The sequence below is a fragment of the Mastigoproctus giganteus genome, chromosome 1 (genome assembly GCF_048544385.1).
Source record: "Mastigoproctus giganteus isolate SK-2022 chromosome 1, ASM4854438v1, whole genome shotgun sequence".
NCBI classification, from domain to species: Eukaryota; Metazoa; Arthropoda; class Arachnida; order Uropygi; family Thelyphonidae; genus Mastigoproctus; species Mastigoproctus giganteus.
The window spans coordinates 158526978-158546248 of record NC_143575.1 but is presented as its reverse complement, the minus strand read 5'-3'; the positions used below and the strand labels follow the sequence as shown (position 1 = coordinate 158546248).

At 37.7% G+C, this 19271-nt stretch overlaps 1 protein-coding gene across 2 annotated transcripts in view; it reads left to right on the top strand.

The window, feature by feature from the left end:
- The window catches only part of LOC150091211 (hemocytin-like), a 1750539-nt gene that overhangs the window by 782248 nt on the left and 949020 nt on the right, over positions 1-19271 (top strand). For both annotated transcript variants that reach the window (XM_090374755.1, XM_090374750.1), the window contains one exon: positions 16329-16691. In XM_090374755.1, the coding sequence (XP_090230881.1) occupies positions 16329-16691 (363 nt within the window). The remainder of the gene's footprint in view (positions 1-16328; positions 16692-19271) is intronic.

Here is a 19271-nt window from a genome sequence, read left to right as displayed (position 1 = left end):
TTCCTCTCTTTGCAACTGGACTTTCTCCAGTCCAACTTTCCTAACAGTGAGATAATTTTCCTTGGTGATTTTAATGTTCACAACACCAGCTGGCTTCCGTTTTCTAGTCACGCCGACCCAGCAAGTCTAGATGCTGAGACTTTTGCAATTACTAATGACCTAGCACAGATTGTTCATTTACTTACAAGTATACCGGACAATCCCAATACGTTTGATCTTTTTCTCACAAACAACCCTTCTAAGTACACAGTCGAAGTGAGAGGTCCTTTAGGCACTTCAGATCACAACTTGGTGATTGTCTCTTCTCCAATGGAACCTTTATCTCATGGCTATTCCCAACCTCGTGTTGTTTGGAATTACAAGAATGCAAAATGGGATGACCTGCGAGACTTCTTTTCTTCTTTTTCCTTGGTCGGATTACTGTTTCAAAACTTCTGATATCAACGTTTGTTCAGATCGTGTCAGTGAAATTATTCTTACAGGAATGGAATCCTTTATCCCACACTCCACTTTAAAATCTCGTCCTTTATCTAAACCTTGGTTTTCCAATAAATGTGCTAAGGCTATTCAAGAGAAGAATGTTGTATATTGTAATTGGCTTGGTTTTAATTCTTCAGTTTCATTTTCTGCCTACACCAAAGCTCTCAACAATTGTCAAGCAGTTATTAATCAGTCCAAACTAGACTTTGAACAGGCTAAGAGTAGAAAACTTGCTTCTTGCCCTAATGGTAGCCGAGCATTCTGGTCTCTTGCCAAAGCTATTGGTCGCATCCTTTGCCCATCTCTGTTCCCACCTCTGTCCAGACCAGATGGTTCTGTTGTCGCTTCAGCCAAGGATAAAGCTGACCTGGTAGCATCCAATTTTTCTTCCAGCTCGTGTATTAATGATCTTGGTAAAAAACCTCCCACCATTCCCAACACACTCCATTCAATGCCTCCTGTGGTCTTCCGACAAAAGGATATCAGAAGGATTTTGATGAATCTTGATGCTAAGAAAGCTCCAGGTCCTGATGGTATTTCTCCACTTGTTCTCAAAACCTGTGCTCCTGAACTTACTCCTATTCTTTGCCGCCTTTTTTCACTTTCTTATTCCAAAGGTGTTTTTCCTTCTGTTTGGAAATTTGCTCGTATACAGTCAGTTCCTAAAAAGGGTGACAAATCCCTCCCATCCAATTATCGTCCCATTGCAATTACTTCTACTCTTTCTAAAGTAATGTAGAAATCAATTAACCACCAACTCTTAAACTACCTAGAAACCTTCCATCTGATCAACGATCGCCAGCAGGAATTCCGTCAGTGTCGATCCACTGGTGATATTCTGGCTTATGTTACCCATTTATGGACTAATTCAATGGAAAGGTTCTGTGAAACACAAGTAGTTGCTCTTGACATCTCAAAGGCTTTTGATTGTTTGGCATAAAGGTCTTCTAAACAAGCTTCCATCTTATGCCAACTGTTTTTAGTAATTGGTTATCCAGTTTTCTCTCCGATCGCTCACTGAGGGTGATGGTAGATGGCTCTTTGTCTTCTAACTTCTCTACTAATGCCGGTGTCCCCCAAGGTTCAGTTCTTTCCTCCACTCTTTTCCGCTTGTATATTAATGACCTTCTTCCATTGACTGGAAATCCTATGCATAGTTTTGCTGATGATAGCACATTGCATTTCACTTTCCATTTTGAGAAACCTTGTCCTGCGGAATCAGCTTCAACTTCTCAAAAATCTGCTACCAATTCCTTAAATGCCGATCTTCAGGTAATTCTCGAGTGGGGCAAAGACAACTTAGTTGATTTCAACCCTTCTAAAACTCAGTCTTGTCTTATATCTCGCAAAAAAGATTCTTCTACTCCTATGCTTATCTTTAGTGACACTCCGATTTCTAGGCAAACTGATATATCTCTTTTGGGGATTACCCTGACTTCTAATCTCTCTTGGCACAAGTACAATACAAATATTGCTTCCTCTGCATCTAAAAAACTTGGTTTTCTCTTTCGCTCTTGGCGTTACTTTTCTTCCAAACAGCTGTTCACTCCGTATAAATTGCAAATCCGCCCTGCCATGGAATATTGTTCCCACATCTGGGGTGGTGCCCCCCAAAACCTCTCTCAGGCTTCTTGAATCCATTCAGAAGAGGACAGTTAGGTTAATTAATGATTCATCTCTAACAGAGTCTCTCCACTCACTTTCTCATAGACGTACTGTTTCTGCTGCATGCCTCTTCTACAGATACTTCCACGGGCACTGTTCTTCCGAATTGGCTTCTATAATTCCCGCTCTTTCTTTCAAAACAGTCCAAACACGTGGCGCCACCAGCCAACATCCATTTACTGGCCAACTTCAAACCCACAGAACCATCTTTTCATCTTCCTCATTTATTCATTCAACTGCCGTTTTCTGGAACAACCTTCCTTCATACGTATTTCCTGAAAATTACAATCTACAGAAGTTCAAGTTGAATGTCAACAAATAACATCTTTCATCTTCTCAACCTCCAACCCAAGCACGGTACTAAGTAATATAGGTTCTAATATCTCTCGTGTTTGGGGTTCACATAAAAAAAAAAAAAAAAAAAAAAAAAAAAAAAGCCTGTCAAGGAATTAGGAGCCAACTCAGCATTCTGATCGGAGTCTGATGAGTAGGGTAGATAACCTGTCGGAGGAATTAAAATGGGGGACCCATCAAGCTCTCAACTGCCCAACTCAACACCAGAGCTCACTCTTGTGCATCAGGCAATGCAATGGCAATCGTCAAGGCAGAATGAGTTGGTCCCACAGGAGCAAGTTATTGTTGGTGACTCAATTGTCAGGGAGACAGGAAATATATTGTGCAAAAAGGATACGTGGAACAGGACCTATGCTGTTTTTTTTAATATGCTGCTTTTGCTAATAATAATAATAAGAAGAAGAAAAACCTAGAAATCAAAATTGAGAGTAGGAGTGTATTATAGCCTAATGACTGATGATTACAGTGAACAACTGTACAGAGAAATAAAGCGAGCCAAGAAATCAGATTGTCTTATAATGGGGATTTTAACTTCCCAGATATTGACTGGAACTTGTGGGTTGGTCACTCGCACACTAGCAAGGCCTTTGTGGATTTTTTGGATGATTCTTTTCTACAGCAGCATGTTCGAGAGGCAACTAGATGGAGTAATACTCTTGGACTGATTATCAGCAGTGATTCTTCATGCATTGAGAATAAGCAGATAAAGGAACCACTAGGTGGTAGTGACCACAGTGTGCTAATGTGGGATTTACTCAAAAATGTAACTACCGTCAGGGGTAAAGGAAATGTTTTTGCTTTTTAAAGGTGACTATGGTGGTCTGAGACAGTTTTTAAATTCTAGACAATGGGATCTACTGATGAGATTACCAACAGCAAATTCTAAATGGGAAGCATTCAAGGAAGTAATCTTGGAATCTACTAGGCTTTTCGTCCCAACTAAGAAATACTGTTCATGGTTTAGACCCAAATGGATGGCAGATGAACTAATGAGACTTATGGCAGAGTAGAAAAATCCATGGAATGTATATATATTATCAAGCGACACAGAAGTCTATGGTCGACATAAGCAAGGTCTGAAATCAAGTCACAAATGAGGTTAGGCAAGCGAAGGCTGATTATGAGAAATCTTTGGAAAAGGATTCAAAGAAAAACAGCAAAGCCTTTTTTACTAATGTAAACTCTAGAATGAAAAGGATAAATCAGATTGGTCCACTTGATGTCAATGGTTCGATTGTTGATGAACCTGTTGAACTAGCTAACAAACTGAATGAATATTTTGCATCTACATTCACACATGAAGAAGTCTGTAGGGAAGTGGAAGTCAGAAGCTTATCAACTTCTAGCAGGGAGCTAAATCATTTTATAATAACTGAGAGCAAAGTGAAGGAGAAATTGTTCCTAATTGAACAATTTCTCCTTCATTGAACCGAAAAAGGCACCAGTGGTGGATGGCACCTATCCAGTTGTATTAAGCGAGGCAGCAAGGGATATAAGCAAACCCTTAAGCATAATTATGAAGGCTTCCTTGGACTCATGGGAGGTTCCCATGGACTGGAGATGTGTAAATTTGTCCCCAGTTCATAAAGGGGGATCAAAGGGTCACAATTACAGACCTGTTAGTTTGACTTCTATTTCAAGGAGACTAATGGAGTCACTGTTTAAAAAACACTGCGGGATCATCCAGACAAGACTGGAGCTATAGTTCTGATATGGCATGGATTTGTTAAGGGGAAGTCTTGTCTGACAAATTTAAATAGATACTATGACGTGGTCACAGAGGAACTGGTTGCAAAAAATAATTTTGATATCATATTTTGGATTTTAGGAAAGCTTCTGATACTGTTACACCTGGAAGGCTACTGTGCACATTAGAGCAGTATGGCATTAAGGGCAAGTTGCTGCAATGGATAAAAGAATGGTTGAGTGGGAGAAGACAGAGAGTGGTAATCAATGGACACTGCTCTTTGTCGACTAATGTTATTAGTAGAGTCCCCCAGAGGTCGGTGTTTGGTGTTCGGCCATCGTTGGTTTCTGTATTTATTAATGATATTGATGAAGGTATATCAGGCTTAATGTCCAAATTTGCAGATGATACAATTGGCAGGGTGGTTAATGACAGCATACTACTGCAACTGAGTCTAGATAAGTTGGGAAGATGGACTGAGAAGTGGCAACTGAAGTTTAACCTTGACAAATGCAAAGTAAAGTACTGCATATGGGTAGCAATAACTCCAGAGTAATGTATCAAATGTGTGGTAGAGTGGTAGAGAATGAAAAAGACCCAGTTGTAATTATGCAGTTAGATATGAAGTTTTCTGAGCAACAGTCTTCAAGGATAGTTCATGGTGTCTTGTGAGTGGTATACAGAAATTTTTCTATCTGGGATAAGGAGGTTATTATACCCTTGTATTATGCAATGGTCTGGCCACACCTCGAGTACTGTATATAGGTCAGGAGGCCTCATTTTAGGAATGATTTAGAGCAGCTGGAATGAGTACAGAGGAGGGTAATGAGATTGGTGAATGAAACAAAGGGTTTGTTTTACAAAGAAAGGCTTATGTTCTGTAAATTTCTGTGTCTGGAGACTAGGCACCTGCGAAGTGATCTGATTGAGGTATATAATGACTTGAATGGTATGAGTAAGCTCAGTGCTGATGGGATTGTTATTCCTCTTGTCCAGATTAGTTGCCTGAGTGGACATAAATTCAAATCGAGGAGAGACAGTTGTAGAATAGATGTGCGTAAATTTGCCTTTAGCCAACAGGTGGTTGATTGCTGGAATAAACTTCCATCCCTAGTTGTAGAAGTTGATAGTTTGAATAAATTCAAGGTAAGTTTTTTTTTTTTTTTTTTGGGTGATGCTGTATAAGCTTGAATCATATATTTGTACTAATTTGCTTGTACTAATTTGTACTAATTTGCTTGTACTAATTTGCTTGTACTAATTTGTACTAATTTGCTTGTACTAATTCTAATGCTAATGAAATCTTAAGAAATGTTTGAAGGAATTTAGCACTTGTTTGTAGGTTTGTTTGTTTTGTTTGTAGTTTTATGGTGCAAAAGCTACTTTGGCTCTATTGTGCCTGTTCCAGTTTTGTTATTTTCAGTGAAAATTTAGCTCTTAAACTGGTAAAACATCTTATAAGGAATCTAGAAACATTTTGAATTTTATAATGTTAATATTTGAAATAGTACATTTTAGAATGTATACTTTGATAAAAATGTTCACTAGTGTTCCATAGAAGTATGTTGCCAACAGCAACCTTATGTGAATTCACTGACAGAACTATCAATCATCTAGGATGCTACAATATGAAGCCTCCCCCACTTCCTTTAGTATCTCTAAATGAAAGTATTTAGAATATATACTTGTGCAGATGTGTTACATGAACATTCATGCTTCAGCAATTTTTCACATCTTGCAGTAGCACTATGCTGATTTTCTTGTTACCTGTTACTGCACTCTGTTCATTAGTGGCAGCTTACCGAATTTTGAGACAGGCAGCAAAATCACAAACTGGCCTGTTGTTCATTACGTTAGACACACTCATGCAAGTGTTTTTTTTTTTTTTAAGTACCTACTATGCATTCATTTTCAGATTTATTGTTTTTCTTTTATTTTAAACTTCTACCTAAAATATGCAGTTGTAAATGTTTATTTGAAAGCATACGTTGGCATTAGCATTAGTAGTGGCATATGATCAGAAAGCATGGATTGATGAACCACTGGAGGAGAGTTAATATTATTCTGTATGGAGCTCATCCAATGAGCTGATCCAATGTAAAACCAAATAGAGTATATACATTTCAGAAAATCATAATTTCAATAGAACTTCACTTTTTCCAGTTTTTTTTTTTTTTTTTTTCAAGTAGACTGTATTCATATTTTTAAATTGATAGTGATATAAGCTATACTTAAGTGTCAAAAGGAGCCACTGAGACATCTAGTCCGGAGTTCTATGGGAGGAAGCAATAGCTCTGCTAGGGCTGCTTTCTCCTCCAATTTCTCTTTTCTGTAGTTTCCAGGATCTAGATCAAGATATGCAGGCCTATGGCAGCTGGCCTGCCTACACCCTCCACTCTCTTGTCACACGTGAGTGTCATTACTGTAATAGCAATTTATGTAATATTGCATATAGATGTCGCCCTCAAAATTTACAGAAAATTTCGAATTTATATTAGAAAATAATGTGATGTGACCTATGATATAAGAACCATTTTATAATTATTGCTAATTGTAATAAAAACTAGTGTTTTAAGTTATTATTATTATTATTATTATTATTATTATTGCTCTTATATTATTTCTCCCTGCTTTGGGGATTCCACTCCGGTGATTGTAATGTCTGGTGTTACTGTTGGTTGAGGAGCTCTCTGACTATCCTACAGGTGTTTAGGATTTATTATTATTTTTATTTAATTTATTATTGTTATTATTATTGCTCTTATATTATTTCTCCCTGATTGGAAGTTTCACCTCATCACGGGTATTGCTACCAAGTACTCAGGGTGGTTGTTGTTATGTCTGGTGTTACTGGTGATTGAGGAACTCGCATACTATCCTACAGGTGTTCAGGATTGTGATTTTCTGGAGTTCCTTGTAGGTGTTCACTGGGACACCTATTGCTACAAGGCTGTTATGTAGGGTCTTTGGCACCATACCTGTGGTTGACACGATGATCGGGATGATCGTTACTTGTTGCATATGCCACATCTCTTTGATCTCCTGTCTTAGGTTCATGTACTTCCTGATTTTTCTCCCATGGGTTTTCTGCAGATTGCCAGTGATGGGTACTGCTATATCAGTCAGATAGGTAGCCTTTTCCTTCTTGTCCACAAGGGTTATGTCCTGTCTGTTGTGCAGGATTGTCCTATCCGTTATTATGGCACAGTCCCAGTACAGCGTGTGTGGGTTGGGGTCTCTAGTACTGCCTGCAGTTTGTACTTGTAGTATGTGACACTTTCTTCGATCAACTGGTATTTCCTTGCTAACTTCTGATGTATTATCCTGGCTACCTTGTCGTGTCTATGAGTGTACTCAGTCTGGATGATCACCTTGCATCCCGCGGTGATGTGTTGGATCATTTCTGAGGCCAGGTGGCATCGCCGACATGTGTCATCGAACACTCCGGGCTCCTTGTTAATGTATTTTCTATAGCTCCTACTGTTGATTACTTGGTATTGGATGGCGAGCATGAATCCTTCAGTCTCGGGGAAGAGCGTCACGCTCATCAGCCATGCATTGGAAGCAATTTTATCTATGTGATCTTGATAGAGATCATTGTAGTGGCTGCCATAGAGTGTCTTCTCTGCCCATCTTTCTAGCTTCATTTGTACCTCGTGGTTGGGTGGGGTATACCGCTTGTCTATCTTCCTTATGGCCAGCTGGAGTGCTGCTGTGTGTTTCTGGAAGTAATCCTTAAAGTTAACTATAAATGTCTTCTCTTGCTCAGTGAGGTCTATCAGACCTCTTCCTCCTCCTGTCCAGGCAGTTGTCAGCCTCTCCACAGCAGATTTCGGGTGGTGTTGGCGGCTCTTGGTCATTATTATCCTAGTCTTTCTCATGATATCCTCCAGCTTGGTGTTAGTCTAATCTATGACCCCGAAGGAGTATGTTAGCACTGGGATTCCATAGGTGTTTAGCTTTAACTGTGTTCCCTCCATTCAGCCTTGCTTTCAGCAAGATTCTGAGTCTCTGATGGTATTTTTCAGTCAGGCAGGCCTTAATTTCCTTGTGCTGTAACTGCTGAGCCTGCATCATCCCCAAGTGTTTGTAGACCTCTCCTGCCATAGCTTCGATCTCTTTACCAGTCAGGAGCTGGTAGTTTCGGTTGACTAATTTTCCCTGACGCAATCTGTGGGTCTTGCATTTGTCTAGACCAAATTCCATCCTAATATCATTGCTGAATTCTTCTGTGATCTTTGGCCGCCGAACATTAACTTTAAATATGGCCGCCGAACATTAACAGAATTCTCGTGTAATTTAATTTCAACGGTTTCTGCAATTAATAGTCGCGTATAATTACGTTGAACGTTAAGTATTTTGGCCTCGTTAAATAAAAATTGACTATTTCATTCACTTCCTGTCTCTCCAGTAGTATACAATCGATACACACAATTATGGGAGATTTTTTGAATGGCTTGGTACAAAATTACATTAAATCTACACTAAGGTACTCGGCCCAAAGTTACCATATTTCTTTCCTAAAATATTGCCTTCAAAACAACATCGTTCCGAAGTTTGCCAGGGTAAATTTAAATCAAAAAATTTCAGGCATAAAACAACTATCACTGGCGACATCACGTAATATTGTTAAGCTTGCCTTAAAATCTCGATATTCGGATAAACAAAAATACCTTTCCCAGGTTAGGAAGCTTCGCGATAAATTAAAAAAATTATCTACATCCGAACGATTGGTCTGTATTGAAGACCTCCATAGATTTGCGACGGGAAGCACAAGCCTCAGAAATAAAAAACAGACACGTTAATAAGTTGCAAACATTATCGAATAGTTCAAGACACGTTCATGCGAATTCTAACACATTGTCGCGAGCTTGCGACCAAGTTCACACGAGTTGGGTGACATCCCCCCCCACAGACACATAACGCACTACCACAGAATATGTCGGCTAGTTCACGAACACCCCCTCACCCAGTATCCAACGAACCGACATATCAACAGGTTACAAATCTTTCCTCGTGTACACTATCGCAGGACCAGATTTCACTTTTATCCAAAGGATTAAATTATAATTTACCACCTCGAAAGCTGCCAAAAAAACAATGCGTAATTGATTTTGAATTTGGACTTCGTAGTGTTCCACAAAAAGATGTATTTATTCAACAAGTTAACCAAGTAGTGAATAACATAAAAGAAACACGACTTCCTAAATTGAATACACATGACAGTTCAGCTTTACGAGAACTTCGAGAAAATAAGGACATTATTATACAGAGGGCAGATAAAGGAGATACAGTGGTAATACTAGATAAACATGATTATATTAATAAGTTAGATTCAGTTGTATCTGATAGCTCCACTTATTGTGAAGTGGACCCGACACTGTTTACCAATTTGGTAAATCAATACAATAAAACGTTAACCACATATCGTAAAAACGACTACATTACTATGGTTCAGTTGAAGGAATTGAAGTCCAGAACATACAATATTCCTGCACTTTTTGGTCAGGTAAAATTACACAAACCTGGATTTCTGATTCGACCTATTGTTTCCTACAGGAACTCGGCATTTTCAGCCTTAGCCACACATGTATATAACATTATAAAACCTTTTAGACAGGTTATACAATTTGGGATTAAGAATTACGATACATTATTTAATAATCTTAAAGACTGTAGACTCGGCGACAATGACAATTTATTCTCATTAGATGTTACATCATTATATACGAATGTAAACGTTGAATACACATTAGATATTATTTGGGATATGTTAAATAAAAACTCGACACCGATTAATTATACGAAGCTGCCTATAAAGGAGATTTTTCACTTAATTAAACTATTAGTTGAGGCTAACTACATCACCTTTCGAGACAAGGTGTACAAACAAATTTTTGGATTACCAATGGGTTTGAGCCTGAGTGGCTTAATGTCAGAGATCTATCTCTCAACGATTGAGCAGATACATTTGACACCTTTTTGTCCCCGTATCACATACTATGGGAGGTATTTAGACGATGTTCTAGTTATTACCGATAGTAGTACTATCCAAGATATTTTACATTCGTTTAACAATATTCATTCTAGACTCAAATTTACACTGGAAAGGGAAGATACGGATACTAAGTCATTAAACTTTCTAAATTTCACGCTTACCCGGGACTCGAACAAAATACAATTTAGCATCTATCGAAAACCCACAAACACCGGTATGCTTCTACATTATAATAGCTACCACCCGTTCACCTACAAAAGATCGATTATCTTTAATCAATTTCTAAATGCCTATAAATATTCAACGACGGATTCTGCTTTAGACTCAGAAATACAAATATTAACTAGCAGATTCTTGAACAGGGGTTATCCCATTAACACAATAAATCGAATTAGGGTACAAGCTAAGGATAGGATACAAAATACTGCACCAATCAACAATAGTAATATCAAAAAATACTTTATTTCTGTCCCATATGTTGAACAGTGGCACAAACAGCTTAACAGATTCTTTAAAGATACCGAATTTAAAATTATAGCTAGGCCTATACGGAAGTTACACACTATACTGAACAATCGCTCGGTTCTTTCGGCGTTCGCAACACAAATTAATGATCTAGTATACAACATTTCTTGCGGTGATTGCGACTCGTCTTATCAGAGTTCCACGCGGTTTTCTCTTAATATCCGTGTAAATCAACACGAAGCCTCTGTTCGTGCTTCTCGTTCAGCAGCGTCAGAATTAGCCTTTCATGCCATTAACGAAAAACATACTTTTTTATTTAACGAGGCCAAAATACTTAACGTTCAACGTAATTATACGCGACTATTAATTGCAGAAACCGTTGAAATTAAATTACACGAGAATTCTGTTAATGTTCGGCGGCCATATTTGATCTCCGATGCGTGGACCTTTACGCGCATGCGCGAAGACACATAATCACTATTTAAGTTGCAGGTTTAGCCTGATACGGTAATTTTCATTCCTGTGATCACGACAGTCGGTCGAAAAGCATTGTCAGCTTCAGGAAGGAAAATCGTTTTGAATATTTTCGTTAGATTCTTTTAATTGCGTTAATTTGAATTTTAATTGTTTTGAATTGATTTTGAATTATGTTAAATTGATTATTTAATTATTTATATTTTACTTTAATTATTTATATTTTACTTTAATGTACCGGTAAGTTGTCGATTTTTTCGTTTTTTCCGTTTTAATTTCTGGAGGGTATCATACGGAAGTGTTCCACGTACTATATTGAGGTAAACTCCTCTTATTAATTTACTAATATTATTATCAACGTAGAACATATTGAGTATTACAGCTCTGATTCATACTATCTAATTAAAGGAGGCAGCAAAGGAAGTAAGCAAACCCTTAGCCATAATTATGAGAGCTTCCTTGGACTCAGGGGAGGTACCCATGGACTGGAGATGTGCAAATGTGACCCCAATTCACAAAGGGGGATCAAAGGCTGACACAAGTAATTATAGACCTGTGAGTTTAACTTCTGTTCCCGGAAAATTAATGGAGGCACTGGTTAAAGAAGCACTGCAGGATCATCTAGACAAGACTTCAGTTATAGTTAGGACACAGCATGGTTTTGTTAAGAGAAAGTCTTGCCTGACCAATTTGATTAGATACTATGATGCAGTCACAAAGGAACTGGATGCAGGGAATAACTTTGATATTATATACTTGGATCTTAGAAAGGCTTTTGATACTGTTGCACATGGAAGACTGCTGCACAAATTGGAGCAGTGTGGCATTGGAGGCAAATTGCTGCTATGGATAAAGGGGTGGTTGAGGGGGAGAAGACAGAGAGTGGTAATCAATGGACACTGCTCATCGTGGACTAATGTTATTAGTGGAGTCCCTCAGGGTTCAGTATTGGGTCCTTTATTGTTTTCTGTATTAATAAATGATATTGATAATGGTATATCAGGCTTAATGTCCAAGTTTGCAGACGATACGAAGGTTGGCAGGGTTGTCAAGGACACTACTGACACTATGCTGCTGCAACAGGATCTGGAAAGGTTGAGCAGATGGGCTTCGAGGTGGCAAATGAAGTTTAACATTGACAAATGTAAAGTACTACATATGGGAAACAGCAACCCCAGAGCAACATATCAACTCTGTGGTACTATACTGACAGTGGTAGAGAATGAAAGGGACCTGGGGGTGGTTGTGCAGGCAGATATGAAGTTCTCTGAGCAGTGCAGACGGGCTGCAAGAGTAGCTCATGGTGTATTGTCAATGATATATAGGAATTTTTCTAGCAGGGATAAGGAGGTGATTATTCCCTTGTATAAGGCAATGGTCAGGCCACACCTAGAGTACTGTATACAGGCCTGGAGGCCTCATTTCAAGAAGGATGTAGAGCTGCTGGAACGAGTACAGAGAAGGGCAACAAGATTGGTGAATGGGACAAAGGGGTGCTCTTACGAAGAAAGGCTTAAGTTTTGCTAATTACAGTGTCTGGAAACTAGGCAGCAGCGAGGTGATCTGATAGAGGTGTACAAAGCCTTGAATGGTTTGAGCATGCTCAATGCTGATGGGATTCTTCCTCTTGCTCAGAATAATCACCTGAGAGGGCATAAATTCAAATTGAGGAAAGACCGATGTAGGATAGATGTGCGGAAATTTGCCTTTAGCCAGCGGGTGGTTGGTAGGTGGAACAGACTTCCATCCCTTGTCGTGGAAGTTGATAGCCTAAATAAGTTTAAGGCTCAGCTGGACAGGTATTTCGAACGAACAGAGGGGTGAAGTGGAAGTGGTTATTTTTATTTATTTATGTTAACTTTTTTTTCTTTTTTTTTTTTTTTTTTTTTTGGCTGATGCTGCATAAGCTTGCTTTCTTGCATCAAATGCCTCTACTAATGCTAATGGTAATGCTAATATTCTTTATTCTTTCTAGCTGGTTGCTCCTATCTTGTTGATTTTTTCCAAGATTACAGGAACTATCAGGTTCTTTGTGAGATGATCTGTCTCTAGTCAGCTATTTTCTTTTCAGTGACCTGAAAAGTGAATAAAAGTGCATAGATTTATCCTGTACATTGTCATATCAGCTTTGTTACTTCATAGCATGCTCACATGATGAACATATTCATTTCTTTCTTTTTTTTTTTTTTTTTGGGTAGTTGTTGGCGCATCGGCTCCTGTGGCCATAATGCAACTCCCAAGGTTTTTGCAGTACTTTGATCCAAGCCCAAAGCGGGATTTGAACCCGCGACCTTTGGGTTGCCAGGCAGGCACTTTACCCACCTGGTTAGCCCGGTCGGCCATATTTATGTCAATGCTCCTAATTATGCATTGGCCTTTTCTTCCTTCTGGGTGGTCACTTGTGCAGTTGCGTAGGAAGTATTTCCAGATAGTTGTGCTGATGGTCTTGCCCTTCAATAGCGGTAGCCATATGGGAGACAGCCCCACTCACTACACTGTCATCTGCGGGAGACTCTCTTCAACTTCTCAAACCGACTCGTTTGCCTAATGCCTGAACGTGAGTGACTTTATACTGCACCACACTCAATGTAGTATGTTTAATATTTCTACTTCTCATCTTCTTCCAGCTATGGAGGTGGACCTGTTTTAGCTTTGGATTTTGCATCCAGTGGCAGGTGGTAGTTATGGGAGTGACATCAGATGGCACCCTTCTCCTGAGGTGTCACTTTGACCTAGGGGAAGGGAGATCCAATGAAGCAACTTAAAAGGCTTCCTGTTTTCATCAAATATCCTGTTGTTATTATTATTATTATTATTATTATTATTATTAACCCAGTGAGAGTATACCTCAAAATGTAGCAAAAATGGTGGCTGGTCACCTGAAAGGTACCCAACACCCTTTTTAATTTTTTTGGAATTGTTACAGGTTGTTTTGGATTCTGTTGAGCAGTGCCAGTTTTTAAACATTTTCCTTAATGGATTGCTTATTGTATGTACTTTTCGGTTCAAGTTTTAATAAAAATTAAGTATTTTAAAAATATGCTATGCATTTTCCACCTTTTATTTTCAAAAAAGCAAAAAATAATAGTAATTTTTCTGTTAATTGCAAAAAAATGTTTTAGACATTAAATAGAAACATCATTCTCTGATTCTCTTCCATTTTCCAGTTTAAATGACTGTTAAGTACACAGAATTTCAAACATGTGCATGTACATATTCTGCTTATTATGTGTATAAGTATTAATAAAAATTTTTCTTTAAAAATTTATTATATATATTCAGTACCATTAGTTACTTCTGTTTTCAGATTTATTTCAATATATATTTCAAATTTGCATGCTTTGCAGTTTAAGAAATTTGAATCTGTCTATCTTTCTTCCTGTCTGGACTGGAGAGAATATTAGATTTGTGTTATTGTTTTTACTCTGTGAAAAGAATAATTAATCTTTCATAAACAACCAGGATAAGATATTAAATGTTCATTGACTAGTGGTAACAGTAAAACAAGTAATCTGAAACATTATCCAATATCATTCTACTCTTTAAACAAAAAGACAAAAAGTTCCAAGGACAGTTGCTTTCCCTGAAAGGTTTTTGCATGCAATTTATATATGAAAACTATAAAAACACACTTCAGAAACTATCGCAGTAAAAGTTTGATTATATTATATTTAGGAATGCAGATAAAATTTCAGATTTTCAATCATTGACTACAGTTAACGTGAAATGTTATTTTCAGGTTACCTCCCACTACCATTAGCTTAATAAAACAGCACACTAAGAAGGGGTAGGAATTCAAATATTCATAAAAAGTGGCAAAAAGGGAGAGAAAACATTAGAGGTTGTTACAGGTTGCCAGTTCTTCCAGTATTAATCCACTATTAATGATAATAAATTGTCTGTTTATATTGTTGAGGGTGACACGTGGTATTAGAAGTTTTGCAACCTAAACATCCAGTAATATTGTAAATGTAATAATAAAATTAAGATTAAATTTTATGTTTTTAAGGTTAATAAATAAAAAACTAGTTTCACAAAAAAAAAATTTTTTTTTTCCATACCTAGAAAAAATCTCCCAAAATTGACTAACCATGAGATGGCAAATCATAGTTACAGACTGTGCAGTTTTAAAATTAAACCTTTTTTTTTTCTTTTTTTTTTCTTTCCTTTTGAATTTGAGATTACCCAGTCATATGATCATGGAAGTTTTAATAATTAAAATGTAGTGTTGCTATATATTAAAAATTCCTCTTTTAAAAGTGGAAATTTTAATATATATCAATTAGTAAAGCAATTCTTTTAATGTGAATTACCCAATAGGCATGTGCCTAGCTCCCCCCCACCCACCACCAAGCTGTGGCCACCATCACAGTCTCCAAAAAAAAAAATAATAATAATAAATACATTTATTAACTTAAAAACATGAATAACACCAACCAGAAAGGCTTAAGATTTTCAAATTGCAGCTTCTGGAGACTAGGCACCTCAAGGTGATCTAATTGAGGTGTATAAGGCCTTGAATGGATTGAGCAAACTCAATGCTAATGGGATTCTTCCTCTTGCTCAGATTACTCACCTGAGGGAGCATAAATTGAAATTGAGGAAAGACAGTTGTAGAATAGATGTGCAGAAATTTGCCTTTAACCACCTGGTGGTCGATCGTTGGAACAAACTTCCATCTGTTGTAGTGGAGGTCAGCAACTTAAATAAGTTCAAAGCAGAACTAAACAAATATTTGGAGTGAAAGGATGGGTGGAACGGTGGTTTTTTTTTTTTTTTTGGCTGATGCTATACAAGCTTGCTTTCTTGCATCATATGCCCTGCTAAAATGCTAATTTCATTAAAGTCAGACCAATAGAAATTATTGTTTCTTTTTCTGTCCATCCATCTGTAATAACTCAACTCCTATAATGATTTGTGTAGCCTTCTCAAATTTAATTAAAGTCAACTAGTAAAAATTTAAAACACTTATTATTTTTTTTTTATACATAGTACACATATACAGCACAGTGTTGTTTCCTTGAACCAGTTCAAAATACCTGCTAAAATATTATGCCCTTTCCATAACGGTAACACTTAAAAATTTTCAAGAAACTTAGCATTTTCGCAGAAATGTCATTTATTACAATGTATATATTGCTAATATATATAGTTATAATCAGTTATCTGATTCTGAGATTAACGTCATTTTCTTTATTACCTTAGGACCAGTAGTCACATCTCCAAAACCGACAACTGGTGCTCCAGCTATTTGTATTCCTGGTTGGTCCAAAGTTTATAATACAGATAGACCTTACACTGGTGATGGTGATTTTGAGCTCTTGACTGACTTAATAGAAAAGTACAAATTTTGCAAGCCCAGTCAAATTACAAATATTAAATGTATTTCACAAAAGAAAATAGGTGGGATCAAAAGAAAAGGTGTAAAAGTTAAAGTTATTGATTGGAGTGAAACTGGAGATAGGGCAGTTGAATGCTCAATAAATAGAGGATTACTCTGTTATAACTCACTTCAGGCTAAAGGACAACAATGTTCTGACTATGGTGTTCAGTTTTATTGTGAATGCGGTAAGCACTTCAGTTTTTTCTATTATTTTCTGTTTGTTTTATTTTTCCTTTAGCTTTATCCAGATGCCATGTAAACCACATTAAAAAATAATAAATATTGAAAAGTTGTGAATTTATTGAGCATGTTGTGCCATATAACATCCTGTATTATGTGTACACAAATACAGTTTTTTATTTGTTCTCAACAAATTCAGTCTTTCTGTTTTTTATGAAATTTGCTGAGATGTGTGTCAGTCAGCATTCTCCTCACTGAAGGAAACTGAAGTTTGTTAAGCAACCAGCTAACATAGCACAACATTAAGGAGGAAATAAGCCATTGTCCTTGGGCTCAAGGTGTCAAAGGGTGTGACTTTGACAAGCAGAAAAAATTTGTCACCTTTGAAGCAGTGAACTGTCAAAAAAAAACCCAAAAATATTGGTTTGAATGGGATGAGGGGATTGTAAAAAACATAACCAGGATCTGATAAAATTAAAATTTTGCCGATTACAATTGATATTTTTGCCTCATTCCTATTTTAAAGCTAAAACACAACGTTTTAAAGTATTAATACTTTATTCCATTTTTTGTCAATGTATTAGGTCTATAAAAGTGTATGTTATATGGGCTGGAAATCACAGAAAAGTCTAGGATGGCTTTTTCTCCCATACCTGAGATCAGCTAGCTGCAGCCTTTGTTTGAGGATGCCTTTAAAAATTTGACAGGATTCAAACTAAGACCTCACAAAATGGGTGATGTTTGGCAACACTATGCCTCTATGCTGTCATAGAGGCCAAATTCATATGTACCCAACAGTCAAGCAGTATAATGCTTCATGATATAGATGTGCATATTGTACTTCCTGCTGTAGTAATAATAGCCGTGTTATTGGATTCTGTTATCGGGATTGTTTTTGTTCTGCTGAAGGTTTTTTTTTTTTTTTTTTTTTTTTGTGTAAAATTTATTGGGTTTTATGAAATCTGCTGTTTTTAATCAGAGGTGAAGTTATTGAAAAAAAATCCAAGTTTTTTATTTATTTTTTTTTTTTTATGATTGAGTAGTTCAGAAGTTTCATTCAGCCAAAGAAGTGGGAAATTTTTGCTCCCAAATTACATGGCATTGATTTCTATAGATAAGTATAATTCTTAAATATTTTCCTTGTATATAATTCTCCAGATGTATAATTAATACTCCTTCTTCTTTGTCCTCGCCTTCCTCCCATGTTCATATGGGGTCGGCATTCCCTTCCTTAATTCTCTTCCTCCATTCCTTTCTAACCAGGGCTTCCCCTCTCCTCCATTCTCTCTCTTTCAAATCCTCTGCCACCTTGTCCTTCCATCTCAGCTTAGGTCTCCCCCTCTTCCTCTTCCCTATCACCTCCTGCTTTTCACACCTCTTCCCAACATTAGCATTAGCATTAGTAGAGGCATTTGATGCAAGAAAGCAAGCTTATGCAGCATCAGCCAAAAAAAAAAAAAAAAAAAACCCACTTCCACTTCACCCCTCTGTTCGTTCAAAATACCTGTCCAGCTGAGCCTTAAACTTATTTAGGCTATCAACCTCCACCACAAGGGATGGCAGTCTGTTCCACCAACCAACCACCCGCTGGCTAAAGGCAAATTTCCGCACGTCTATCCTACATCTGTCTTTCCTCAATTTGAATTTATGCCCTCTCAGGTGAATTTTCTGAGCTAGAGGAAGAATCCCATCAGCATTGAGCATGCTTAAACCATTCAAGGCTTTATACACCTCTATCAGATCACCTCGCTGGTGCCTAGTCTCCAGACACTGTAATTTGCAAAACTTAAGCCTTTCTTCGTAAGAGCACCCCTTTGTTCCATTCACTAATCTTGTTGCCCTTCTCTGTACTCGTTCCAGCAGCTCTACATCCTTCTTGAAATGAGGCCTCCAGACCTGTATACAGTACTCTAGGTGTGGCCTGACCATTGCCTTATACAATGGAATAATCACCTCCTTATCCCTGCTGGAAAAATTCCTGTATATCATTGACAATACTCCATGAGCTACTCTTGCAGCCCGTCTGCACTGCTCAGAGAACTTCATATCTGCCTGCACAATCACCCCCAAGTCCCTTTCATTCTCTACCACTGTCAGTGTAGTGCCACAGAGTTGATACGTTGCTCTGGGGTTGCTGTTTCCCATGTGTAGTACTTTACATTTGTCAATGTTAAACTTCATTTGCCACCTCTCAGCCCATCTGCTCAACCTTTCCAGATCCTGTTGCAGCAGCATAGTGTCAGTAGTGTCCTTGACAACCCTGCCAACCTTTGTATCATCTGCAAACTTGGACATTAAGCTTGATATACCATCATCAATATCATTTATAAATACAGAAAACAATAATGGACCCAACACTGAGCCCTGAGGGACTCCACTAATAACATTAGTCCACGATGACATACATACTCCTCACTTCTTTGTTCCACATGACCAAGCCACCTCAACCTAGATTCCTGTATTTTTTTACTCAGAGGCCCACCTTAACCATACCTCTAATGTAGTCATTTCTTAACCTGTCCTTCCTCATCACACCACACATCCATCTTAGCATCCTCATCTCCGCCACTTCCATCTTCTTCTTT